Source organism: Copadichromis virginalis, linkage group LG11 (genome assembly GCF_057382275.1).
Source record: "Copadichromis virginalis isolate Kocher_CV1m ecotype Utaka linkage group LG11, C_Virginalis_male_GT1.1, whole genome shotgun sequence".
Classification (NCBI taxonomy): domain Eukaryota; kingdom Metazoa; phylum Chordata; class Actinopteri; order Cichliformes; family Cichlidae; genus Copadichromis; species Copadichromis virginalis.
Genome location: NC_140628.1, coordinates 23545914 through 23573554, shown reverse-complemented (window position 1 = coordinate 23573554; position 27641 = coordinate 23545914). Strand labels below are relative to the sequence as shown.

Sequence of the window (27641 nt, the reverse complement as noted above, 5' to 3'; positions counted from 1 at the left end):
CCTCTACTTTCCGCAACACTGCCTTCTCATCAGATGCGCTCAAATGTCAAGACCAATCTGTGGGATTTCTGCTTTATGTCTTCCAGTCTTTTCCCCTAGAGTGCTGTAGTCATGTAGTAACATTGGAAATATTTATCATCATGCGAGTGCAGTCTGCTTTCCTTTTTCCCCTCACTTTGTCCACTTTTATCAAGGTTATATAGAGTGACCTCATGTCACAGCACACAGAGGCTATCTATATCCATCCTTCCTCTCTCTCTCTCACTCTCTTCCCCTCACTCTTTAACTGTGTTTCTCAGGTTACCAAACATGAATAAGGGAGGAGCGTTGAATACCCAACATGAACAGCCCACCCTCCACATGCACACACAAACACATGTATCCACCATCCCTTCCCTTCTCTTCCCTTCCCTTCATTCCTCCTTCCCCATCCCCATCTCCATCTCTCCTTGGAGTGTGTGCATTTCTGAGTAGAAGTGCAGCATCTTTCTGTGCATACACATGTATACTGCTAAATGACTCTGGCTGCAGAGAGGAGGTGGGGGGAAGGGAAGGAAACAGGAAGGAGGTAGCATGGGAGAAAAGAAGGTGGGGAGGGCACAGGCTGTGGCGTGGTTGTGTGTGTGTGTATGAAAGAGAGAGACTGAGAATGGGAGGCAGCATCACCCACCCAGACAGGGAGGAGGGGAGGACAGACAGTGTGCTTGTGCCTCTAACAGACAGACAGAGGTGGAAGGAAAGTGGGGATGAGAGACAGACGTGAGGGGAGAAGAGGAGCACAATGAAGGACTACCATCATCCATCCTGGCAACACTGCCATTTCACCATCTGCTGAAAGAGTGAGAGAGAGAGAGAGAGAGAGAGAGAGAGAGTGAGAGGAGGGACGAAAAGAGGAGGCAGCCAAACGGAGGAGAGGATAGATGGAGAGGAGCTGCCGGCAGTGACTTTGTGAATTAATCGAGCGGAAGAGCGGATCAGAGGAGAAGCACGTTTTTCGGGGAGTGGACGAAGGGAAAGCTAGGAAGAGGAAGGAGAGGACGAATGATCGGACAAGCTGTGGCCGTTTAAACATTAATGTGGTTCTTATGTGAATACGGAACCTAGCTTTAGGAGAATCACCGTGGATTATCAATTGCATGCTTTATAAACCAAAAAAGGAACTACTTCGGTTTTTGTTTTGTTTTTTTGCCATTCATTAAAACACTTAGGGAAATCGATAAGACTCACTTTATACAGAACAGTTTAATTACTTTTTCTTTTCTTTTTTTGGAAATACAGACTCCCTTTGTGATTTTCTATTTTCTTTTCCTATCCTTCATGAGCGTAGGATCTACTCTGCAGGATGTTATACAATCATTCTAATCTTTGTTAGCTGCTGCACAGAATATTCAGGTTGTTTTTATGCAAGTTTTCTAAACATGAGTTGTCTTTTTGATGTTAATTCTTGGTGAAATTCTTGTTTATACAGTTATTAGAAAATAGATTATTATTCTTTGAAAACAGTGTCAGTTTTACATGCCCTAGTCGGAGTCGGTGCAAGCGACCGACATCGGATGTCAACATTGATTCGGTTTTATGGCTGGCGGGATGCCAGCCAAACTTTGATCATTTCCTGAACCATATTGATCTTTCTAGGAGTCTGTAGTTTTTCTCCTGTTGGATGAAAAAAAAGAGCTCTAATGTGGAGCCTTTGATGGAGCTACTAATTGCTTGCAATGTGATTTGACAAAGCGGTTATCTCTTTGTCTGAAGATTTCTGCTGTTGTCAGGACTTCTCACTATATATCCTCTGCAGGCATCTCTTTTAATGTCTGTTGCCATAGCAACGGGCAGCAGCTGCAGACAGAACAAGATGTAAAGTTGGTTTTCCTTGTCCTATCTTTTTAAACTGGTGCTGTGCCGTTTGGTAATTGTATATATTTACTTGATAAAACAAGATTAGTTCATTGTTTGTGTCAGTTTTTAGAGTTTTTGTTTCCCTTCTTCTCTACTAGACAGTCCTTGTCTTTGCGGAGCTCGGCAAGCTCCGGGAATCAGGGTTGTTTCAGGTCACCTGTCTCCCCCTCCCAATTCTCCGTGTTCGCCTTGTACGACTCATCTCCGTCCAGCCTGTCCCGATCTCACATTTATTAATGACAACTACCATTTCCATCAGTCAAACTGATGCGCTCTTATCAGAAATGACTGGATGAATTAGATTACAGTACTGATTTCACTTGTACATATCACAGCTGCGTGGCCCCAAGGCCACCAATTACCAGTCATTAGCTGTGTTTGTCACAGCCTTTTCCTTTTGCTGTTTGTCTCTAGGTGACTCAGGATTTCTCTTCCTGTAGAGGGTCATCTCCTCTGCAGTCACCTGACCTACACTGTGTTTGGTGCACTAAAACATCCCTGGGAAGAGCCAGGGTTAACTCTGCCCATAGAGCATTTCAGCAGCTCCCTTTTTTTTAACAGCACCTGAATTTCTCTCCAGTGTTAGCAAGTCTACTGAGGTTGAATAGTTTGCCTTTTTAAGTGCTATTCATCTCTACGGACTAAGTTCTGGTTTTATTAGATGCTTTACAGCTTTCTGGAGATCGTCCCAGCCTGTCTTGCAGTTCATAAGTATGACTGGATCCTCCATGGTGCTTTCTGGCCAAGACCAGATGGATGACTAGCTAGAATTGCTAGACAATCCCTCTGTGGTGCTAGACTGGTGTAGGCGACTGTTCCTTTGCCATGCATTGAGCGCCCACCACCAGCTTGCGGGCTGTCCTTCAGGCAGAATGAAGTTCTGAAATCTTAGTGTGAGGAGGAAATAAATAATCAACCTTTTTTGCTTGGCATTACTGAAACGCTGGTGCCACTTTTACAGACTTTTGTATGTGTTGTGGAAAAGGTGGGTGTAAACCTTCTCCTTTGAGCGAGCAAAGGTCAACAGATTGTAAGTATGACTAGTGCCTCAGCAGCACTAACTTGTAGGTCAGCCAGCCAGTTTACTGCTGGACTGTAGGTGTAGCTTTGCCTCCTACTGAGGTCAAACTGTTGCAGACTGTTTTAATTGTAGGGCTCCGGTTTGTGAGAGACTGTTAATGTAAACAGACTGTTGTTTGCCTTCTAGATTGGACTATGCAGACTATGAGATGTGAGATGGTGTCTGTACAGTAGAGAGAGCTTACTTGCTGCTTGATAAGCCCTGCCTTAGATAAGGAAGGAATATAACTCTTGGCTCGTTCATATCATCTGTGACAGTGTCAATATTTTTCTCTCAGGTAAATAACTCTGTTCTGCGATTGCTATTTGAACTAGGCCGTAATAAAGTTACAGGGTGAGAACAGCCGTGCATAGAGAAATCAGCCTAACAGCAGTTTTGATTGAGCATTTCCAGCTGGGCGAGTGACTACATGTTGAACACTGGTGAGCCTCAGCACCATTCAGGGAACCCTGGGTTGGGAGTTCAAACCTGACCAATCAGGTCTCATTACCATCACAACAAGACCACCGGTAGTTGTTATCAGCCAATGACCTACATTCTTCAGTGTTACATCACCACCGTGCTACTGCAGTGTGTGTCAGTGTACCAGACACAGGCAGCATCTCAGACTCAAACTACCGCTATCTAATGGTGCTCCAGGAAGAAAAAAATCAACACCCTATGTGGCCAGTTTTAGGGAACACACTTGAAACAAGACAGGCTCACTTGTTTTAGCCATATCAGGAACATCAGTCAGGAACAGATTCAACTCTGCCAGTGCAGTCTTAAGTACTTCACTTTTTGTCTTTAGGGTTTCTGTTGGTGTCAAAGGTTACCATGCCTAGCCTTTAACCATCTATAATCCTAAAGCTAAGGGAAGCAGAAAGACAGGGCTCAATATTATTTTTATTAATTTTTTTCAACTGAGGGACTGTTAAACGGGACAGCCTGGAGAACGGGCGAGCAGACGAGGGAGGGGGAGAGGGGGAGCGAGAGATCATCTGGAAGAGGAGAGAGGAAGTGGTGGCGCGGGAGAGGGCGGAGGCGTTGGAGAGACAGAGGCTGGCGGAGCACATAGTGTGGAGGAAGAGAGAAGACTTCCAGGATAAGAGAGGAGACAGAGAGAAGGGAGGAAAGAGTTCAGAGAAAGGGAAGGCGCCTGCGCCAGAGGTAATCTGGAAGAGAAGAGAAGAAGAAGAAGAAGCAGGGAGAGAGAGAGCGAGGGCCATTCAGAGAGGACATGAAAGCATTTGGAGGAAGAGAGAGAGGGAGTGAAAAGTAGGCGTTAAAGAAAGTGTGCTGCTACCAAGAGTTGGAGACTAGCCATACATCAGTAAGCCTCCTCTCTCTTCTTTAGCAGTTCTGGGCTTCATTGAGCTCTGCAGGTGCTTGCTGTCGTATCGACCAGTTGAGGCTGTGTATAATGTGTGCGTCGCTGCCGCGTTAGCGTGCACGGCCCTCCTTGCAATCCCCTCTCTGGCTGCTAATAGGATTTTTATGGGCCCGTGTCAAGCAGGATAGAGCTGCCAAGGGGAGCTGCTTCACACGTGCACGCACAAGCGCATGCCAACACGAACATACACAGATAATCAAAGAAGCATTGTAGGCCGGCAAGGTTTATACTGCCTCATGCATGTAGACACATCACATAGAAATGCGCACCCCCCAGAGCAGTAAGACATACACATGAGGGGGTGTTCAGAGAGACAATCACTTGTGCTGATTCTTCATGGTGCTGGTGACAGCTGAATTACTGGGCCTCACTCAGAGGCTATTAAGTTGGGACAAGATAGTCACAGATATTGTTTTACATCATGGCAAAACACCAAGAGCAACAGTCTGTGGACAGCTAAGAAGCTATTCATCAGTTCCTGGGAACTCAGAAAACACTCAAGTAAATTTCAAAATGAACTCATGACAACATGAGCTGCACTGGTGCACTAAAAAGCTTTTTTTGTCTGTGTTTTACCATTAACTGGGGCACCCAACGTTTCCTCTGTGCTTTTGCTCATACTGCTTTCATTGTGGATAAAGCCGTTTTTAAAGCAGTTGGGTTTTGGCTGCCTGGAAACAAGTGGAGGACACACAACCAGACAGATGGATGCAGCTCTTACACTGAGCAAGACAGACAGATGGCTGTTTGTCCTTTCAGAGAAAAATTTTGAATACTGAGACAAAGAGACTTTGAATCACAAGAGCTTGTGTGGACTTGCACGGATATAAAAACTGACACTGCAGATTCATTATGATTCAATTCATTATGGAGAAAACAAAATACACCCATTTTCGGAGTGAATCACTGAGCTCAACTGACGAAACAAACTCCAATCCATCATCGTTTCCTCCTTCCAGTCCTGTCACCCCCCTCACACCCTCCCCTGGCTTACCTTCCTCTCTCTCTTCCTCATCTCTCACTCCCATTTTGCCCCCCTCCTCTCCCCAACAAGCTGAGAACAGCCCCACCACCTTCTGCTCCTTCTTCCCCAGAATGGGCTCTCTTCGTCTGGGTGTCTCAGCTACTCTTCTCCCAGGACTCAAGGCCTCAAGCAAATCACAGGGAGCTCAGGCACCTCAGGCACCTGTTGAGTCCTCTGGGGATGACAGGAGCAACTCTAGCTCCTCCCCACCACTTCATCACCCTGTTTCGCTTCTAACTGCTCCTTCTCCCCCTCCCCGACCTCCTCTGCAGGACATGAACCGGCTAGGAGGGGTGTCTAGGAGGGCACGGGTGGAAGGAGGGCAGCTGGGAGGAGACGAGTGGACGCGCCATGGCTCCTTTGTCAACAAGCCCACCCGTGGCTGGCTGCACTCAGACAATGTGGTCAGCACCACTGGTGTTTCCTACAGTGTACGGGTAAGTGACTGGCACATTCTCAGTAGCCTCTAGCTTAAATGCAAAGTTGCACGTCACCCTTGCCAAGCTGTTTTTGTGTACATATAAACCCTTCATTTTTAGAAACTGAGTCTGTAATGAGGAAAGGATACTGTTGCTTTCTTCCTCTGTTGTGTTCCCTTGGTCCAATGGGACCAGGATGTAGGAAATGTCTAATGTTAATGTTTTGCCTTCCTGTTTCCTGGGCAGTACATGGGATGCGTGGAGGTGCTACAATCAATGCGGGCGCTGGACTTCAACACCAGAACTCAGGTCACCAGGTGAGATTACACACAGCTCATCGGCTGCAGGTTTGACCTTTCACTCGTTTCATTTCTGCTTTGTTTCTGAGGGGGCGAGATGTTAAAAGTGTGGTTACACTTTGAAAAATGTTATGGCTCACACATACATCACTCACCTCGCATTTACTCCTTTGCCCGCTCGCTCGCTTCCGCTCCATTTTTCTTGCGGGGCTTGTTTTCTTTCTGTTTTAGCATCTGACTACATCTGCCCGTGTGTGTTTGCATGTACACGCCTGCCGCTCTCAGAGCCCCCAAATTAGAATGTTCTGGAATCCTGGTGGTTTCCATCTGGTTTCCGCAATGATGTTTGTCTCCGTGGCAAAGATGAGCCCAGTCGCCAGGGACGATAAATTCTATCACCCGCTGCCAGATCTCATTTAATATCCATAAATGTGAATCTGGGAAGGTGTTTAGGTCAATTACATGCCATTTGCAAACATGCATGTTTTTCATTTTTCAGGGAAGCTATCTCTGTGGTGTGTGAGGCAGTACCCGGTGCCAAAGGAGCCCGCAGGAGAAAGGTAGGCGCTACATACAGGAGCACACACCCATACAGAGCATTATTTATTTATAAGACTTAAGTGGACAGCGTTATGAAGAGTTTTCTGGATAAGAGCTAGATTTAGCTCCGTTGTCCACCCTGTGGTCAGTGGGCTATTTAGTCTCATGTATACACACAAATGCACAAAGAGCCGTGTATACATGATTTTAGAGGACATTACATTAAGTTGCATTCATAACCTGGAGTTTTTCCTATTTGTTATGACATTGATCCTGAACTATAAACATTACACATTTGGCACTTCCTTTTTTTCCATAATGTGTCTTTGTTAACTGATTTAGGTCCCCAAAACGTGAGTATAGCTGGACCACATGCACATTTATTGTTTGGCTATCTTTATGAGCACATTCACTGACTTAATCCATTCCCTTGCCTCTTTATCTTCATAGAAGAGCCTATCCCTAATCTAAACCTAATTATAACCTTAACCTACACACAAAAATCAGGACCAACCGAAATGTCCCCACTTTTCCTCCAGTGATCTAAAAGTCAGTGATTCCGTCAAATATAGCTTTACAAGTACACACATACACACACAAATCTTGATTTGGGCTGATTGTACACTTCTGTGGTTAGCCGACTACTCACAGGTAATTACCAGTCACTCTCTGATCTCTCTTTTCCCTCCCTGTTGTCACAAGGGAGGCTGGAGAGGTGGAGTAGAAGCTTGTGTGGAGCCAGCGTCAGGCCAAAGGAGCACAACAGATTAGCAGACACAGCCGCCAGTCTGCTGTTTAAAGACTGCGAGTGTCTGTGCACAGTATTCCTGTAAACCTAAAAACATCCACCCAAACAGTCTATAAAACAGGTGGCTATATTCAGCTGCTGTAGCAGGGTTTGACCAAGGAATGTCTGACAGTATAGCACAGCAGACAAAATACAGTTATAGGATATAAACTAGAATAGATTAAACTAGTCTAGTGCCTCTGATTTGGCAGGACTGAGGTTAATGTGGCCAAGCATGTGCTTCCTGTCCTGTTGCTCCTGCTTTTCTCACTGCACACTCTAAACATTTTGGAACAAATATGGATGAAAGCCATGAGAACAGTAGGAGGATTTGGATAAACGTGCTGGCGCAATAATGCTGGCACAATAGTGCTGGCATGGTCTGTGTGATGCTCTTGGCCCAGGCTACAGTATGCGAACTGTCCTGTCTATTCCCAATTGGTCGCAGTTGGCCTTGGAGACAGGATCACTTTCACAATTGCAGCTGTTCTCCCACTCCCACACACAGGCATTTCCACACATATGCCCACAGTCATGCTGAGGCAGGGAGCACTCAGTGGACTATCATGCTTTGTTGAATTTTTAAAAAAAACAAAACGTCCTGTTGCTTTTTGGTTTGGGCACCTTGATTTGATTATTACTAAAACTGCTCTCTCTCCTTTTGCAGCCTTCTTCTCGCTGTCTAACGTCCATCCTGGGAAAGAGTAATTTACAGTTTGCAGGCATGACAATCAGCCTCACCATCTCGACCAGCAGCCTCAATCTGCTGGCCTCTGACTGCAAACAGGTTAGAACGAAGCTCTAACCTCAAGCTGCTGTTTTCTCAAACTCTACCCAGGCATTCCGTTGAGCTGTCCTTGAAAGCCAGTAATCTCGCTTTTGAGTCAGAAATACACTTGATTGTCTGAGCTCTCTGTTGTAGCTATGGGGCATGTTTTCAGGTACCCTGAGTGCACTTAGCCTGTGGAGTTTACCGAAGCAGAGAAAACCTGGGGATCTCTTTGCTTGAGGAATTTTTGTGTGGATTTTGTTATGTTTTCTTACTTTCGAAGACCAATCTACAGATGATTTATTTCAAAAATTCTAAATGTTTTTATTCTTTGCCTTCAGAGTTGCATTGTAATCATTCCCACTGCTTTCAGCTTCTTGTTAATGGTGTAAACATGTTTAGTTCACTAAAATGTTAAAGGTGGTTGAATCTCAGTGATATAAACATCATTTTTTTAAAAGAAATTCTCAGTATTTTTCCATATCTATTATGTATCGTGACCTCCTGGAATATTCAGGAGATGCCCCGATATATATTTAGAACTGCTTCTCATTGTTTGCCTCATTTACTCTGGATGCTGCACAAATCCCTCTTAACCATTGTCTTGATTCCTGCTTTACCACAAGGCAGGATGTGATACTCCTCTTAGACCTCTAATGAGTTAATAGCTGCTGCACGATGTTTATCTTTGGGGAGATGGTATACAGTGGTGTAGTGCATTCGCATTAGCGCGAAGAAACATGTCATGCAGAACATATACCAAATCACAATTAAGGACTCACAGACCACACTCTGTGCTTGAAGCATTAGCAAGTGTTGATGCTGTTATTGATCTAACATGGGTGGTTGTTGCAGACTGTTAAAAAGGTGTTCCATCCATTGTCCCTACTTAGTTTTTATCTCCGCTGCAATTGATAGCGCTCAATGGAGGAAAGAGCACTTTTCTCAGTAATGATTCCACATTTGTCTTTTCATCCACATGCTTTCATTTCACTTCCCACATACTTCATGTCACCCACGTGCTCTCCTTCTCCCTCTCCTTCTTTCTCCCTCTCTCTTTCTCTCTCTCTTTCTCCACAGATAATCGCCAATCATCACATGCAGTCCATCTCTTTCGCCTCTGGAGGAGACCCAGTGAGTCAGCCAAACCCTGTTTCTCAGCTGAAATCTCACTCTCGCCTTTTTCCATCTTTCTTCAGCCAGCATGCTCTTCCTCCTTGCCTTCTGTCATTGTCTATTGCTCTGAATACCACTCATTTTATTGCAGCCTTACTGGATTGCCTGGACTGCAGTCCCTCTTTCCAGACATTATCTCTTTACTTCGTATCTTCTCTCTCTTTTCTTTAAGCTCTGTAAGTTTTTAACTTCTGCTGTGGCTTAAACACCAAAGTCTTCGCTTTACCTCTTTCTTCTTATTCTCTTCTTAGCTTTTCTGTCCTAAACCTGCCCTTCACTTTTCCCTCCTATTGATTTTTCCCATTCTGACTGTCTTCCTTGTCGGTCTCCCTCAGGATACAGCTGAGTACGTAGCATATGTGGCCAAAGATCCAGTCAACCAGAGAGGTAAGTGGCAAAATGACAGCCTCACCAAGGTAGCAGCTGCCAGTGTAGATAAAATGATCCTTTAATACATGAGTTAGAGTAGTTGCTTTCATTGCACTGTGCAACTAGTCCTCTTTTTTTTTTTTACTTTCAGCAAATATAACCAAACATTTTCATTAATGTATGAACTGAATTTAATCTTAATATAAGTAAATCAAACTTAAATAGCTTTATTAGCTGTTTATTCCCCTTTGAATTTGCCAAATACCCCGCTAGAGCTAAGACATTACACACCCAGTGTGTAGAGAAAAGGCAGAAGTACATTTTCCACCAAATGTCTATTTTTGAAGTCCCATAGTTTGTTTGCAAGCTAAATTAGTTAACTTATGGCTCATTTCTCAGCTGAAAAAGCAAAAACACTCCTCTGTTTAATACTGAAAGTGAAAATCTTCGGGCTAGATTATTGACATTAAAGTTCTAACATGCAGTGCTTATAAAAAAAAGAAGCCATCCTATTGCTTATGTAATTTCCTGAGTTAAAACTAGAGTGTGCAAAATGTATTAGAGCTGCTACATGTGTCCTACATCATCGCACATAATAAAAATGTACATGCATACGTGCTTTTGTATTCTACCTGTATCTGAACGTATTTGTATGTTGGAGCACATGCTTCCTTCAAAAGAAGCCCGCTTATCAGCTTTTTGTGCCTCCTTATTGCAGCATGTCATATCCTGGAGTGTTCGGAGGGTTTAGCCCAGGAAGTCATCAGCACCATTGGTCAGGCCTTCGAACTGCGTTTTAAACAGTATCTAAAAAACCCTCCGAAACTGGTCACACCTCATGACAGGTAACTGTCGCTTGCACAAACCTAAACCAAGAGCTTGTATTTGCATATTGTCTCGTATAATTTGTTTCTGTATCTGTTCTCTGTGACAGAATGGCTCCATTTGATGGCTCTGCATGGGAGGAAGAAGAAGATGAGGCTGCTCCGCCTCCTGATGTCCCGTACTATAATAATTTCCCTGGAAAACAGCCTCCCCCTGCTGGAGTGATTGACATGAGGACCCGGCCTGGTGCCACGCTGGTGAGAACCGTGCATATTAACATGAAAGAAGGAAGACAAGCATACCCCCCCCCCCCCCCCCCCAAAAAAAAATTAATTAATTAATTAATCAATTACTTGTGTCATTCCTAAGTGATAGATAAATAGATTGTAATCATTTCACTAGCCAGAAAAGAACATTTTTTTGAGGATGCCCACATGGTGCACGCATTCAGCATTTGTTTGTACCCCTCTGTGTTTGCAGCCTTATGGACAGCCGGGTCAGAATGACATTCATAAACAGCCTCTGCCACCCCTACCAGGTGAGCTCTGTCGCTGCCTGCATGTGTGCATCTCTTTGGACTTCATCTGTCGTTCCTGTCCTTTTTTTTTTTCTTTTTTGGTTACTAACATATTTCTTTATATTATTTGTTGCTAAATCATGAGAAATTGGTCAAACTTTCTCTCCGTTTTTGCCCTGTTTAGTCCTGATAAAATTCTTAGAATTGCAAGGAAGTGAGAATACGTGGCAAAGTTCTTCCTGTGTTTGTGCAACTTTTACTTATTTCCTTTTTTATTTTGTTTTTTCTTAGTGGGTGCCAAAGAAGGTGGGCGGGAGATGTTTGATGACCCTTCGTACGTCAACGTAGATAAACCTCGCCTCCCAGCTGCAGCAAACGGAAATGCTCACAAAGACGCTTTCGACATGAGTAAGTGTCTTTTTGTGCGTTTTTGCTGGAAATCTGTTAAGTGAAGTTCAAATGGACTGAATCCTGAACACTAGTGCAAATCATTAGCCTGTGAGAAAACTTAATAAGAAAGGTAATTTGTGATGTGTGTGGGTTGTAATCAAGATGACCAAAATTTCTGGCAATTGCAATCAGCTATTTTTCTTTCATGTGAGAAGAAAAGAGGGTTAATCATTGGGCTCGTGAGATGAGTAAAGCAGTTTGTATTTTACATTTCCATATGACTGATGCTAATTGGCAGTGGAGCTCTCCACAGAAGTCAGCCTCAGAGGAAGATAAGGATATTAGAATGTCTTTGTCCATTACAGGGGCAATTTGTATAAGATTATTGATTGACTACATAAAGCTTTTCACGGCAGAGTCCACAACTGTGTGCAGCATCTGTCAGAGTCAATGTGGTTCACTTCCCTATTTATCGGTCGTGCAGAAATGCAGACAGTGCTATGGGATCCTACAGGACAACATGTTATCCACAGTGAAATACAAAATAATACATTTCTGTGTGTTCATTTTTCAAGAGCCACTGGATGATGCCCTGGGGGTTTCTGGGCATGGAGGCCCAAACTCAGTGACAGCAGTGCCCTCTATGGTGCAGCAATTACAGTCTGAAATCTGGTTCCACGGGAGCCTAAGTCGTAAGGAAGCAGAGAAACTGTTGACCCGAGATGGAGACTTCCTGGTGCGGGAGTCTGGAACCACACCTGGGCAGTACGTCCTCACGGGACAGCAGGGTGGTCAGCCCAAACACCTGCTGCTCGTTGACCCAGAAGGAGTGGTATGTCACGAAACGATCAAATTCATAACAGAGATTTCAGAGTGGAGGGTTATATTGGTGTTGAAGCTTACTCTAATTTATTCCCCTTTTCTTTTTTCAGGTCCGTACAAAAGACCACCGGTTTTCGAGTGTCAGCCACCTGATCAGTTACCACATGGACAACAGACTTCCCATTGTGTCAGCTGGGAGTGAAGTGTGTCTGCAACAGCCAGTAGAGCGCAGGGCCTGACCTTACCCACACCAATGAAATACACCACCAAAAACATACACTCCTACTATTATATCAGTTCTGCACAACATACACGACCACACACACACACACACACACACACACACACACACGCTCATTTCCTTTAATGCACACAGAAACACTACACCTAACACACAACGATACATATGCACACACATTGCAAAGAAAGCCAAAAAAAATAGAAAAAGTATCACCAGTTTCTCTGCAAAATCACTCACTTGCTGCTGTTGCTATATTTCCTGTCCAAACTGTGATCTACGGTTCCTTCGCTGACATCACCGACTATCAGGCGCATTCCTCCAAAGCGGAGAAGCACTGCTGCAATTTCTCAGCCTACTGTGAACCAGGAAGGAGCCCTTTGCAAATTACAGAATGGGGCAGAAAACAAATGCAATCTTTTTTTCTTTTTGTTTTTTAAGAAAAAAAAATCTTTATCTGTAATTATGAAAAAAAAAAAAGTGGAAACGTAATACTACATGGAATCATGTACTGAAATGGCAGAACTGAAGAGTGTGGAAAGGAACATTAAGGGACATGGAGGGAGATCTTCAGTACTTCTAAGCATGTGCTTTCTTTATTCTTTCTGAAAGGAGGGAAAAAAATCCTCCTCAGACTGTTGCTGGAGCATTTTAGATAAAACACAAACTGGATGGCAAGAGTTCTTTGTTTCCGAGACTGAACTAGGCTCAAACACAAACTCTCACAGCAATCCTTGGTATAAAATAATTCGGCTGGAGAATATGTGTACAGGTATACGAGTTTGGTTCCGATCTCATCAGAGGGCCACCCCCAACCCCAACTTCTCCTCTTTTAAGGACTTTTAAACCCCTGGAGGAAAGCCTGTATGCAAATCTAGGACTGCTATGCCAATGATCTTCATATACTGTATATTCCTTTTTTTTTTTTTTTTTTCTGTGTTTCTGTTTATTATCTTGGCACTCATCAATCAAAGGACACCCTGAGTACGCAAGGATCAAATCAGCTGTATCCTCCCAATCCCTTTCTAAACGCAGACGTACACACCTTTTACACAACTGAGTCAGCACCACCTGTCATGCCAAAGAACATGAACTTGGTTGAAAAGGAAGCAGAAAAGGAAGCCATGAATATTAACAACTCCTATCGATCTTGTGCGTTTGCGGCATCGGAGCAACTGTGTGTAGAAAGAAATGCATTTAGAGTGGAGAGGAACGATTGTGTGCATGGGGGGGGCAATAAAGGAGATTTTTAAAAAATACATCAAAATCAACCACAACACAAAATTCAGTAAGTTTGGAGAAGCTTAGACGAGATATTATTGAGCATTTGGTTTACATTAAACACCTTAATATGCGTTTGCATCGACAATCTATGTGTTATATCTTTAAAGAATATCCTAATTGAAAAGAGCAGTTAGCGGGAGACCCCTTTGACAAGTGTTTAACAGTCTAAGCAATGAATTTCCTTCTGCAAAAACAATGCAAGTTATGTCATGGTAACTGGTTATGTAATTTTGATGTTTGTGTTTTATTGAATCGTTTGAGAGAATAATGAACGATTTCCAAACCTTTTATGTTCCGAGGTTAGACGGATATTGCTAACAATGAACTGTTCAGCCAAAGGTTGCTCCTCGGCGTGCTGTGTTCACAGATTTTCGAGGATCAGGAGGGAGAAGTTCACGTTATTGTTTACTGTTTTCCTCCTCCCTTCATGATGTAGTTGTTTTTGGTTTATATATCTATATATCTATATATAGATATATATATATACCTTTTTGATCGTGCCTTGATTCTTCAATGCAGTCATGTCACTCCAATGCAGTCACCTTATGTACTTAATTCAAATGTAGTCAGCTACAGGAGAATCTTACAAAAAAAGTCTCAGTTTATCAACAACTTTGCAAAAATGACACTCCGGTAAACACACGCAAACAGATCTAGTGATGGCAATCTCCTCTGATGCACGTTCTCGCGTTCAGCTTACAGTCACAGATACTTGATGTCACCATCTGGGGGGGAGTGGGGGTCGGGGTGGTATGGGATCGGGGGTTTTTCCTGATCATCTGTAAATAACATAAATTTTTGACTGATAAGCTTAAGTGATGGATTATTGTTTCCATTTTTGTATATTTAATGACTTCTTTGATAAATAACACAGAGCCAGAAACCACAGCACAGAGGTCGCTCATGTAGAATTTGAACACGTCGAAGAGACCGAAGCCAAAATTTAAAAATTTGAGAAGGGATTTTTTTTTTCAGCCTAAACCTTAACTATCTGTTAGTCATTAGACTTTGAAGTGGGCTAACATGTTGTAGATCATGTATGCACACACATACCCGAGTGACCGCCGGGTCAGTCTGCATGTTTAGCTTTATGCAGGTCAGAAATAGGAAAACGGCAGAGAAGTTCTGCCATTACTGTGCGTACCTGTTGTATGTGTGTGTGGGCTGGAACAGACTCACTTGATGCTCTTTATCGTTAGTGAACTGGTTCTGTGTTATTATTGTGCATCACAGTAGCCTTTGTTGCATGAAAATCCTTTCAGAAAATTAGTTGTTTATTGTTGGTGATGGTGGTAGTGTTGATGATGCTGTTGTACTTTTTGGTTTGTGTTTTTAAAAAGCCAAAGGTTCCTTTTGAAATAGTGTGCACAGATAATGATTTTTATTACTTTATGTTTCTGTTTTAATACTCTTTGTCTTGTTTTGTTTTTAGGGAAATGTGTCTGTTTACACCTGTATTGGAAAAATATAGATTGCATATATAAATACATATATCACTTATCTGGCTTTGTGAGTTTGGCTTTTGCTGTGCCTCCCTCTGTGTACATCAAAAAAGTTCAGCAGAGACTGAAACAAAGCACACACTACGAGAAAATATGAGCGTTTGTTGTACGCTGACCCGAACAAAGAGTGTGGTGTCGTGGCGAATGTGTTGGAGCTACTGGAACTCTCTTGTTTGTGGCTGGAACAGCAGGGGCTTATTCAGGGGGGCATCATACGACACATGGGAACTGAGTACAGCAAAGGTAAACAAGGTCTTTAATCAGTCAGCGGGCGTTTGAAACTAGAGGACAGTCCAGAAAATGCCAGATGTGGGTGGAGAGCGCTTGCAGTTTGTATAGGAGGTTATAAGTAGAGGAGTGAACAGTGCCGGGAATACGGAGCAGAGCTCAGCTGTTGCATGGGTCTCATCTGACTCCATTTGTCACAGCTCATCTTCCAGTTCTTCTCATCGACTGCCCTCCTCGTTGCATTTGTCTGGTCCCTCTGCACAGCCATGCACCCCCAGCGTCCTCTTCCCCAGGCCATGCCTTCCGCCTCTCTGGGACAGCACCTGCGGGACATGGCCATGGGCCTGGGACGAGGCAAGAACTTCCTGGGAGGAAACTTTGCCTACAGTTTTATCCAGTCGGTTAAAGAATGCCTCTATTTCCTCCTCTGCTGCTGGTGCATCAAAGAGATCCTGGACTGACAGACTGAGAGAAAAGGGTACATCAAGTGGTAGAGCACAGATTTTTCCTTGTTTCTCCACTGGGTCCTGTATTGTAATTTCAACCAGCTTTTATTTCATCAGAAATGGGAGTGTTATATGGTAAAGCCTTGGCAGGTATGACTTGTTTTGAATGACTGTTATGTATAAACTACATGCTTTAATTTATAGTGTTTAATAAATCTATCAATAATAATTTCAAAATCATAAAACCACTCAACCCTTTAACATTTTTTTGCTTTTTGTTTTTCGGTGTCTCTATAGGAAGGGAGGTCTTTTGGGGTTCGAGGAAGCTTGCCAGCAGGTTTCAAGATGATACAGACTTTATATCCGGACTGGGTTAGAGTTTTCTGAATTGTACCCTGATGATCTGAGATTCCCAGGACTGTGGCTCACCTGATGTTCACTGTACAACACAAAGTGGTGTGGCAATAAATAAAGGAACTCATAAACAGAAAAAATTATTACCTACATGTCTGAATTTTTGCTTCTTTTCTTTTGGTCATTTGATGATTAGGTAATTCTGCACAGACACCTTTAAAGGGAGAAAAATGCTTTGATCTTAAGTGTCAGTAATATAGCTTCTATGAAACAGTTTTAGCTTGCATCTAATGTGACTCTTGGTATTTCTTAAGTGTGCAAAAGAGCATTATTATTATCGCTAAACTGGAGGCTCTATTTATGATGGAAACCATCAACTCAAGCCTGTCTAATGTCAGGGTAGCAGTAGCAGTAACCTGTAGTATTAATTTTACATTAATTCAGCCTCCATCACTTACATATTTATACATATATACATGTCAATCAACTTAGAAGCTTTCCAGCCGAAGTGAAGCGACAACGATATCTTATTGGATGAGCGAGAGGCGGGACTAGAGCAAACGCGTTTTGTGATTGGGCGAGAAGAGCATGGCTCAGTAAGTTCTGGAGGCACGTTATAAGTTGTCAAGTTTGACGGGAAGAATCAAAGAAGTCCTAGCTTGCGTCTGTGGCGTCCTCTGAAGTCTAAAGTAAAGTGACAGACCACGGTAAGACCCACCTGTATTTTTGGTTGTATTACAAGGTAACGACGTCTTTTCTAGTGTCGTTTCTTCTCCCTCTGTGTCGCAAACGTTCACGTTTTCCTGGTTGCTCGGCAGACGTCGTTGAAGTGGAAACGTTTTTTTAAGGACTAATCTCAACAACTTTCGGCTTGTGAAGCCTTTAGTAGCCTACTAACAGCGGCCCTCACCTCATGTGAGAAGTGATATTCCTGAGTTTAACCAGATGTTGTTGTCTTCTTTAAGGCCGTGTGACATTTCCTGTCGCAGGTTATGAACTTCTTCCAACTAACCCCGACCCTTTTTGCATAGTGATAAGAGCGGTCTGCTTTTAGCGGTGATGCTGTGTGGAGCTGGCTTTAGCTCGCAGCCCAGCGTTGGCTGTCCTCATGGAAAGTCTTGTAGTTTATCTCTTGACCTTTTTTGGTAATTTTTCCATGCAGAGGCAAAGACGCTGCAAAAAAGAAAAAGAAAAAAGATTAACAGTCTAGTCTCTGGAAGATATCACACACATGCAGATTAATGTCTGAAGAGATAAACTGAGATTAGACGCATGCACTGTGAAAGTATGATCTTGCACCGACTCCTACAGCTAGATCTTAAATTAAATGCTATTCGTACCGATCAGTGAATAAGATCAGAACAGGATGTTATTTTTTTTCTCCCTCCCTTGTGTTGCATGTAAAATAATCCTTTTTAAAACTGTCCTTAGAATACATTTCTGCCTCTATTTTATTCCCCATGGCCATCTCCTGCATGCTCCCTCTGTCTGTCTCTAGTCAATCTCATGGTAGCTATATTTAGCTGGCATCTATTTAAACCATTCCACTATATCCTCCACTATATCCTCCACAATGCTCCTTGGGCCCCAGGCTAGATTCAGTAGGCTTCTCTTGGGAGGCACTCGATTAGGAGACCTAAATAGCAGAGCTGGGAGAGAATTGAATTTGGGGAGTGAAGTGTGTCATTACCCAGACAGTGTGGTATTAACTTAAGTGCCTCGTTCTTTCAGAATTCATACAAAACTAGACTGGATGCATATAAATATGTCTCGCTGTTATGCTACCTTGTGTAATTTGAAAGGAAAAGCTTTATAAAAATCTAATACCTGACACTTCCACCTAACAAGGGGGTGACACTGAAGTGGTTACATGGGAGATGATTTTCTCAACTACTGTGGTGGCAGCTAAGATGAATGATTTTACTGTAAAATAAGTGATTCCAAAGCAGTGGGCAGATAGTGTACACCACAAATGTGCTCATTTGTAGACCTCTGTTTAAGAGACCAGTACCTTTGAAATGGACAGCCCATTGTAGTGCCGGGCTTAGTTACCCATGTCTCTGCCAAAACATTTCCCAGCTAGTCAAAAGCCAGGCTGGCCAAAAGGCTCATAGCACACATAAACTACTAATGAAGAACTGAATGCTCCCAGGGAATTAGACTTCCTGCTCACATACAAAATGCACACACTCGCACAAAGACCTCAGTAACACATTACAGTCAGACCTTTATTGGCAAAATGGGTGAGGCTGAGTAGTAGAGGCTTGTATTCAAATCGGGTAAACAATGAGCGTAAATTTCTTAAAGCTGCAGTCCTCATGTTGTTACTGTAATTGTAAGCTAGTGGCACATTGTTAGTTGTCTCTTCTGTAAGTCAAACTGTAAAATATGCATGGCTTTGATTCAGGGTGTACGTATATACGCTCTTCACATTGTTCTCTATGTTGTTCTTTGTTGCAGGAGAGACACGCAAAGTCTCTTGGGGGCCATGTCTGGCACTGGGAGTGCTAATAACAGCTGGACCATCCTAACTCCTGAGGTATCATCGCTCTGTATAGAGCACTGGAATACACAGGCTTTAAGCAAAATGCTTTATTAAAAAAAACAAAATTACTGGTCTCAGTTTATTTTCTTTTGGTTACCTAAATATGAAGTTTGGTTTCTGTACTAAGTCTGTCTTGATCTTTCTGATTTGACTAGTATTCAGGAAGGCAAACTATTATAAGATCTTCTCATTTGTGAGCCTGTTAAAGAGGGTGATGCTCAGTCACTCATTGTTGTTATTATTCCAGTAACGAGATAGATAGAAGAAAGAATCTTGTTTTATCTTTAAAAGTTGTGGGTTATGTTGCCATATTTTCTCAGTAAGGACTCGTCCATAACTACAAATAACACATGTTGTGGGAAATTTAGTTATGCTTCATAAGTCTGAAAGAAAAAAATACATTGTAATATTAGATTTTTAATTCACTAAATATCAAAATTGGTGTTGAAAATGAAACACCTGTGAGGTTTCTTTGATTTTCAAGTGGTCTTAAAAAATTTTCAAGCTTTCTGAAGCTCTTTCAGACGCTGGCTGCTTTTTCACTCATTTTCAGTCCAGTTTTTGTAATTTAATGATTTTCTTTTTTTGATTATTTGTTAAGCCACTTAACACTTAATCATTATTGCATCAACAACATGATTTCCAGAGAGCTATTAGGGGAAAAATTTGGCAGATCTTGACATGGTGTGCAGTGTATCCTGACACAGGACCTGAAAGCATCTCTTTCTTCACTTGATCACTGAAGCCTCATCAGAAATGGCCTCAGTGAAAGGGTAGCTGTCAAGAGGCCATTCTTAAGAGATGGAAACGCAGAGAAAAGGTCGAGATATGCTGGATTACACAAGAACTGGACTGAAACTTATGGCAGCAAGTCTTATGGAGTGATAAATCCAAATGTAAAATTTTATGGGTCTCATCAAAACAGCAGTAATCCCAAACACACTGATGGTGCAGTAAAGGCATATTTGCATAGAAAAACAGTGGAACACTCAGCTATGAATTGGCCTCCACAGAGTCCAGACTTCAACATTTTTAAAGCAGCGTGGTATCATGTGGACAGAGAACAAAACAAAAGGCAGCCAACACCCAAAGAAGAGCTTTGAATGTCCTTCAAGAAGACTGCTTTTTGGTTTTATATAATGTGTGTTTGTACATTGCAGTAAATGACTGCACCCTGATGGGTGGCTTAATATTTTGCACAGCATTGGATTGTTCTCTGACTGGGTGTTTGTCTTTCTTAGGAAACTGCTGCTGAAACCCTGAAGCCTGTGATAATGGGGACGGAGTACCATGGAGAAAGCCATACAACTGCACCAGGTGCCTTCACATCCATTCCTTTTCTCAATCGCATATCCACATTAGGATCGGAGTATACCTGAAAATACTAACTTTTGTTGCAAGTGCATTTACCAAGTTTGGCAAACTGAATGTGCTTTCTCTGCTTTACAGGCAGTTTGTAAAGTGATTGCTTTGCACTCATTTGATGCTTTCCATGAGATGTGGATAAAGTTGTGAGTCTGGATTGACAAAGAGAATGACACTTGGCTGGCTTTCTTGTATTTTTCCTTGGAAATGTTTTGTTCTACCGCTAATGTCTTTTGAGGAGTGTACATGGGTATTTACACACACATGTCAGTTGATTAATGCGAGCTGCTCTGCCTTGCACACAGAAAACATAAAGTGTGTGTTTCACTACATCAGTGTGTAGAGGTTCTTTAAATGATGGTTTGGGTTTAACGTATAAATTCAATTTTTACAAGAGTGTCTCAAAAATAGTTTTACTGGCTTGATGTAATATTCTGCAGTTAGTGCATTAGAGCTTTGAGCCTTCCAGCTATTATTGCAAAGTTATTACCTAAGCAATCAGAAACGACTGTAATCAAAGAAAACAACTGGTAAAGTAGAAAAAAATACACCTCATCACCACTGCTTTTCACCCTGCCTGTGCATACTGGGGGCAGGTGTTGGTGTCACGAGTAGGAATTGCTCCACTTCAAAGAGTCAGGATTGAAAAATGTTGAACTGCTGGCCTAAAGGGCTCCCCTCCTGTGTCTGTGTTTGATCCAGGTTCTGGGGACAACAACCAGCCTGCAAATGGTGCAAAGTCTGCAGAAGGGCTCCCTGTGGAGAACTACCTAGTAAGGCAGCAATACATGCAATGTTCTGTTCTGTAACAGTACCATTTGTCACGCGGCTTTGCTGAATGTGTAGCCTTGATTGGCCAAAGAAAGCATTCTCCTCTCCCACGTTTTAATTTTCTAATAATCCCGAGGCTTGAATGATTGCTTATTTTTGAATGCTCAAAGAATAAATACTAAACCTATTTATAGTGTAGTGAGACTGGTTGATTCTAATTGGACAGAATTTGCCTTTTTTTTTTTTTTTTTTTTTTTTTTTTTTTTTTTTTCCAAGTAGCAGCATTATCCTTCTCATTTGTTCCTCAGATTTGGAAAGTGACTCATTTCAGCTGTAGCTTAGAGACGGCGTTCTTCATGCTAAAGATAACACAACAATATTTCTGTTTAAATAACATTTAAACCTTTAAGACCAAAGTTGTATTGCTTGGCTTTTAACCAAAAGTGCCAAATTATAAGAAGTGCAAAAACTTTTTTTTATAATGACCTTATTCTTATATCCAGGTACCAAAAGAAAAAACAGCAGAGCTAAGTGGAGGCTTGAGTGCAGATCAGCCCACCTCTGTGCCCACTTCTGTCACGGATAACCCCATTCCTTCCTCTTTGGAAGTCTCCAGCAACTTGAACCATGGCAGTGATGAAGTCAGCCAGGCAGGAGGCCTACCTGAGGGCCCGGCGCAGAGCAGCTCTGACCCCGATTCATACTCTGACTCCTACACTCATGTAGCTCCTTCCCCTGATGAGCCCCCACTCTTACCGTTGAGCACAGAGACTCTTGGAGGTGCAGAGTGTGTGCAGATGGAAGGAACGCAGCATCTGCGAAATGAGGAGGAGCTAAAACAAGAAGGGGAGGAGTCAGATGCGTATCTAAAGACAACTGACTTGGGAAAAGAAACAGGTATGAACAGGGCGAAAGTCGGGTCATTATTACTTTAATATTAGAAAAACTTTATTATGTGTATGTCACTGTATACATGGCATGCAGCCTTTCTCTTCTGCTATTGGAGACTAAGCCACATGTTCTATTTGTGTTTGAAGTGTATTTGCTGGAACACCTGGTTATGGACTTTTTCAGTATCTGGGCCAGGAGGTTGTCTGGAGAGGCTGTGTGTGGAGGGGAGCATGATGTGACAGAAACCTTTAGTTACATGACACCCTGCAGAAGTAAATTGGCTTCAGAGGGACAGGAACCACTTAAAATATTTTGCAGTGTAGTGGTTTTGGTTTGTGTCACTTTTTACTGATGCACCATCAAATGATTGGTCTTCTTTTACTCTGTTCTGCACTTTTTTTTTTTTCCTTACAATTTGTGTTTAAAAAGTAAAGTTCAGCATTAGTGATGTCTTTACAGAGCCAGTTATATCATTGCTCTTTTCTTTCAAAGCCAGACTGATTTGTTGAGTTTAAATATAAGAAAGTGGAGCAAATTAACCAGCATACCCTGCTTAGCTGGAGTGCTATCTTATATCAGCTATATAAAAGCAAGAAATATCTGTACTGCAACTTTGTGCTTAAAATAATTACGCTGCTGGGGGTTGAAATTTCTGATTGCATATTGTTGTGGTGTTTTCAGTTTATATTTGAGGTGTTCCTGTAACTTAATTATTGGTAGAACTACACCTTAATACTGTTTTCTTTCACCCCTCCAGACCCCCATGCAGATTCAGAAGTGAGTCAGGAGAGAACCGAGAAGGCTGGTGAGGAGGGAGAGTCAGAGGTGAGGAAGAGAAGGTCCCTTTTAGCATCTCTGGAGCAGATTGGGAGAAGAGAAGAGGAAGAGGAAGTGGACGAATTTCAGCTCCCCCAGCGAGAAGACGACAGCGGGTTTTCTGTGAACAAGTGCATCCTAGGTGCTCTCATTCTGTTAGGCCTTGGCACCATTTTTTTCTCAGGTAGGCATGTTACAAAGGTTAACGTTTCTTTCTTTCTTTCTAATTAGATTTTTTTGGGAAGCTCTTTGCCTGTTTTAAAATTATATTTTAAAGGTAAAAGCTTAAAAGAATAGAAAGTAACTAACACTGGATTAGATGAAGGATGCTCCGAGACTGAGGTGTATTATACATGCAGGTATCTTCATGGATCTGGATGAGGGTAGGTTCTTTCTGTGTGTATGTGTGGGTCACTGATTTAATTAAGTCTTTGTTGGCCACAGCATGTTTGCATGTGTGAGGATGCATGCAGGAAAAAGCCTTTGCATGTAATACTTTGCAGAAAAAAAGCTTTCAAAGTTCTTTATGCTGTTAAATGTGGGGTTTTGTCCTGATACTTGGTGTAGGTGTTATCAAAAGGCAACCTTGTTGCTTTGAAGGGACCAAGAACGACAGTAAATATTAGCTTTAGAAGCCTGTAAGCTCAGTTTGTCACCTGATTTTTGACGTACAGTTTGAAAAGCAAAGGCGTGAGAATGAGGTAAAGGTGAAAACAGGATTCATGAGGACTTCACCAAGGAATCCATCCTTTTTTTTTTTTTTTTTTTCTCTATTGCATTTACAAATGCATTTGTAATGAAGTGTATTATGAATGCTTCTTTTCTGCTCAGCTAAATTTCATTTTACTGTCAGAAACCTTAAGCATGTTGTTTCTGGGTAATTGCACATAGTTTGTTTGTTTTTTGCATGCTATTTTTAATTTATTACTCGCATTGAAACTAATATTTGCGTTGCAGAGAGCGACTATAGTACAAGGGATCTGAAAGATACAGAGCTACCAGGAAAACGGGTCAGTGTAATGTCTACTCTGTCTGTTTCTTCTAGTCTAACCTTTATTTACTGTATAATGAGTGGCAATTTAAAAATAAATAAATAAATTAATTAATTTTACTGTACAGTGACTTGTTCTTGTTCTTTCCCGTTCCATTAACACCTTTTTCTTCTCCACTCCTCCACCTGGCAATAGTTATTTTGAGAAGACTTCTAATATCTTGCAGATGTGTAATTCTGTTTGTTGACAGGAGTGGCTTAACCCAGAGGCTCCTCAGTCCCCACTAGATGCTGACAATTCAGAGCTTTTAAACAAGCTAGCCAAAGGGAATGAGCAGATTTCTGTGCTCCAAGCCCAACTTCAGGTGTGACTCCATTCTGTCTCTCACCTCGTCTCCTCTGCGTGTGTACAGTAATGCACATTTGTATAAATACATGTGTGTCTGTGGATAAAGGTGTCAGTGAGTGTGTGGTATTCTCACAGGACCCTCTTTTTCTGTTCTTCTTTAAACAGACACAGAACGAGGAGCTAAAAGTAGCCCAGGGACATGCAGCAGAGGGAGCAAAGGAGCGGCTGAGGTGGGAGGCGGTGGAGAAGGAAAACAGTAGGTTGAAGACAGAGATGGCTTCTCTTCCTGTCCTTCAGAAAGAGAATGAGAGGATGAAGAAAGAGCTGGAGTCATTCCCGGCCCTACAGAAAGAACTAGAAACTCTGAGATCCACTGTGACAGAATTAAAAGTCTCCTCAGGTACAAAGGGAGCAAGGGAGGAAGAAGGGAGGGGATGTGGAGGAGAGTAGGAGATATAGAAGGATGAGAGTTATAAGAAAGCTTGGGAGTAGATTAGTCATTTAGTGATTTGCTTTCTTCTCTCTGTTTTTGAAACGCAATGCACACTTGTATCTTTTTTTTCTTTTTCTAACTTTGACTTTTTGTGGTTGCTCCAGCAGGCAGTCAGACAACTCAAGCCTCCATGAAGCTCGCTACATTGCCCCCACCTGGTCAGCCAGAGGACAGCAAGCAGGAAACGGCTGGATCCACAGGGAGACAGACAAAGCATCCACGGGATGACCCAAAGCAGAAAAAGAAAGATGTGAAGAGAGATCGTTATGACTTGGGCGAGCAGAAAGAGGGAAAAGAGAGAAAAAAATCTGTAGGGATGGAAGGAGAGAAAAAGGGCCGTAAAGATGGCAGTAAAAAAGAATGGAAGAAGGAAAAACATGAGCAAGGAATGTTTGACAGGGAGAATGATAAGGAAGGTAGACTGAAGAGGCATAGTGAAGGGGAAAAACAGTGGAAGGAGAAAGACTGGAAGAAAGAGAAGACTAGCAGAGGTGATGAAGGAAAGCCATGGAAAGATGGGGAAGGAAAAAGAGAGCGGACAGAAAAGAGGGAGAAAAAAGAATGGAATGAAGATGTCGATAGGAAAAGACCAAAGCATGAGAAAGTGAATGAGGGAAAACAATTGGGAGGTAAGGAGGAGAACAAGCACTGGAAGGAAGGAAAGGATCGTGGGGGGAGACAGAAAGAACAAAAGGAATGGAAGAAGCTGAAAGATGGCTTCAAAGAAAGTGGCAAAGTGCAGTGGGAAGATAAAGAGTGGAAGGAGAAAGGAGAGAGAGAGTGGAGAAGAGGCACTGAGAGGGATGATAAAAATGACAAACTTCAGGGTAAAGTAGGGAAAGAAAAGGATGAAAGGAAACGGTGGGAAGGCAGTAAAAATCACGGCAAAGACGGATCGAGGGAAGATGACAGGAAGCGATGGAATGAACATGAGCGGAAGAGTCAAAATGGGAAACACGATAAGGAATGGAAGAGCAAGGACAAGAAGTGGGAACAGTCGAAACGGGAGCAATCGAAAGAGAGAGACGGGAGGAAGGAGAAGAAGCATAATGAAGACTGGAAAAAAGACAAATTGCAATTCCAGAAAAGCAAAGATGTATACAAGGTTAAAAATAATCATGGCAAAAAGGAAGAACATCAATACGGAGACCAAAAGCAGCCTCATACACACCGCAAACCCTCCATGGGGCAGCCTGAGTACTGGGTCCAGCAGAGAGAGCGTCTCCAGCACAGTCCTAAACCTTCACAGGAGTGCGACTCATTGGAGTCCTGTGCAAAGGCTGAGCGGCTGCTCCCTGTCCACTTACCCGAGTTTGAGGCCATCCTCCAAACCTATCTAGCTAAGGCAGAGCAGGCAGGTGTCGATGATTCCAAAAGAGAGGAGCTCAAAAAGCTGGCTACGCAGTTTTTTAAGGATGGCGTTTTTGTTCATGATCAGATGAGCTTTCAAGATTTTGTTGAAGATTTGAGCGATATTTTAGAAGACATGGTGGAAGAGGACGAGGATGGGGAACAAGATGGCGCCATAGAGGATGAAATGGAGGAGTTTGAGAGAGAAGTCATGAGAAAGTTTTCATTGCGAGGAGGTGGAGAGAAAGAGGAGAGAATCAAAGGGGACTGGAGAAAGGAGAGCGGACAAGGACGTGGCTGATGAAATGATAGAATTGATGGATCTGTCAAAAGTGGCTAAAAGGAGTCAGAGCGAGCGAGGGTTTACTCAAAGGGAACATTTCTTATTGGACCACAAAGGCTTAAAGTATACATTTATCAACCTGTCATGCTTTTTGCAGGACGACCTTTTGTGTTTTACCTCCATCTGCTGTCCACTTGTGGGGTTTTTTTTGTTTTGTTTGTTTGTTTGTTTTTTTTGAGTGCTCATATGCAAACACTTAATGCACTGTTACATAGGAAGGGCTTGAACGTACATCGTGTGTGTGAAGTGCTGAGTCTGATATTTTAAGAATCTGCATCATACATCTTAGATGGTGACAGACAAATATTGCTAGCCTAAAACAGTCCCACTAAATGTATGAACATTTACTTACAGCTGTTTATTTGGGACCGACCACCTGCAGCTACTGTGAATGTCCGTTAGTGTGAAAGTCATTGCTATTCACAATTCTCTTACACTGTTGCTCTCAATAAGATTTCTAAAAGATGCTGCACAGTCTTATTCAAACACCACACTTTCACTATTTTCTGCAAGCGGCACTGTGCACTTTTAAAATCTGCTTATTCGCTGATCATGGCTGATTTTGTTAATTAAGCATGGACTGCTGAACGACTTGAGCGAGGGTCTGTAGTCATGACACTTGTGTTTGTACATACATTATGCTTGTGTTTAGGAACTTGCTTAAATCTACAAATGTCTAATTAACTTATTTTATAGGTGAAATCTAGAGAATTGATGGGCACATGAGATTTTGACATGTTGAGCATGTTTATTGCTGTTCAGGTGTGGAGCTTGTGCAGATGTCCTTAAGTTATTGCTTTGTGATGACTGTAACATTTGTTTGTGGTTGGTGACGGTACTTAAGACATTTGTTTTCAAAAATACTTTATCTCTTTACGTGTGGATAAACTTATGAAATGTAGCAGATTTAAAGGCCTTCAGCACCATAGAGATTGTTTTGTTTTTTTTCTTCAAAGGTTGCCACACAGCGTGTGGTAGCACAGAGAACTTTAAATGTCATTACAGTTGTGTTTTCCCATGTTCTTGGCATTAAAAAATAATAAATGTAATTCCTCTCTGTGATGAATAATACTTGACTCTGTCTTCCTTTAACTCACCTGTTTAGTCTTTAAGAATACTTCCTGAAGTGTATGCTCGCTGTAACAAGTTCTCCATAGTGATGACAGATAAGCCACGGGCTCTTGCCACACACTGTATTTTTTTTTCTACACTATTTACAGACTCAAACAGCTCCGACACTTTGCCCCAGCTGCAGCGCCACTGCCTTTTCAGTGCATTTCATTCGTGCGTCACTCCTCTGGGCCCACACAGACTATAAAGGAGGGATCATGATTAGTAGCTGTGTGCCAGCCTGCTCCACCTCTTTGTTCAAGCCATTAAACCACACCA

The 27641-nt window shown here is 42.4% G+C and overlaps 3 protein-coding genes across 8 annotated transcripts; all 3 read left to right on the top strand.

Moving 5' to 3' along the window:
- Positions 1-629: 629 nt before the first annotated feature.
- On the top strand, positions 630-13720 carry shc1 (SHC (Src homology 2 domain containing) transforming protein 1). 2 transcript variants are annotated; one of them, XM_085473885.1, is made up of 12 exons: positions 630-5810; positions 6039-6109; positions 6591-6651; positions 8086-8205; positions 9268-9321; positions 9699-9750; positions 10451-10577; positions 10667-10814; positions 11038-11095; positions 11366-11482; positions 12040-12296; positions 12397-13720. In XM_085473885.1, exons 1-12 carry the CDS (start codon positions 5202-5204, stop codon positions 12523-12525), a joined length of 1803 nt encoding a protein of 600 aa, XP_085330011.1. In that variant the 5' UTR covers positions 630-5201; the 3' UTR covers positions 12526-13720. The 2 variants fall into 2 exon arrangements, with proteins under 2 accessions (XP_085330011.1, XP_085330012.1); XM_085473886.1 differs by lacking the exon at positions 9268-9321.
- Positions 13721-15789: 2069 nt separating this feature from the next.
- lenep (lens epithelial protein) lies at positions 15790-16465 on the top strand. Its single transcript, XM_085473888.1, has 2 exons — positions 15790-16134; positions 16282-16465. Exon 1 carries the CDS (start codon positions 15805-15807, stop codon positions 15997-15999), a length of 195 nt encoding a protein of 64 aa, XP_085330014.1. The 5' UTR covers positions 15790-15804; the 3' UTR covers positions 16000-16134; positions 16282-16465.
- A 452-nt stretch (positions 16466-16917) lies between these two features.
- Positions 16918-27323, top strand: pbxip1b (pre-B-cell leukemia homeobox interacting protein 1b). Of its 5 annotated transcripts, none has more exons than XM_085473884.1 (11): positions 16918-17045; positions 18799-18877; positions 20125-20200; positions 20951-21021; positions 21523-21916; positions 22668-22910; positions 23086-23109; positions 23684-23736; positions 23969-24082; positions 24232-24322; positions 24667-27323. In XM_085473884.1, exons 2-11 carry the CDS (start codon positions 18827-18829, stop codon positions 26208-26210), a joined length of 2661 nt encoding a protein of 886 aa, XP_085330010.1. In that variant the 5' UTR covers positions 16918-17045; positions 18799-18826; the 3' UTR covers positions 26211-27323. The 5 variants fall into 5 exon arrangements, with proteins under 5 accessions (XP_085330010.1, XP_085330009.1, XP_085330007.1 ...); XM_085473883.1 differs by having other exon boundaries at positions 24664-27323; XM_085473881.1 differs by having other exon boundaries at positions 24232-24466.
- Positions 27324-27641: the final 318 nt, after the last annotated feature.

Coding starts and splice junctions, on each gene's coding strand:
- lenep (XM_085473888.1), top strand. CDS start 15,805: ATGCACCCCCAGCGTCCTCTTCCCCAGGCCATGCCTTCCGCCTCTCTG.
- shc1 (XM_085473885.1), top strand. CDS start 5,202: ATGATTCAATTCATTATGGAGAAAACAAAATACACCCATTTTCGGAGT. Junction 6,110..6,590: donor ACCAGAACTCAGGTCACCAG/GTGAGATTACAC, acceptor TTCATTTTTCAG/GGAAGCTATCTCTGTGGTGT. Junction 8,206..9,267: donor TGGCCTCTGACTGCAAACAG/GTTAGAACGAAG, acceptor CTTTCTCCACAG/ATAATCGCCAATCATCACAT.
- pbxip1b (XM_085473880.1), top strand. CDS start 18,827: ATGTCTGGCACTGGGAGTGCTAATAACAGCTGGACCATCCTAACTCCT. Junction 18,878..20,124: donor GGACCATCCTAACTCCTGAG/GTATCATCGCTC, acceptor TGTCTTTCTTAG/GAAACTGCTGCTGAAACCCT. Junction 24,083..24,231: donor TGCTCCAAGCCCAACTTCAG/GTGTGACTCCAT, acceptor TTCTTTAAACAG/ACACAGAACGAGGAGCTAAA.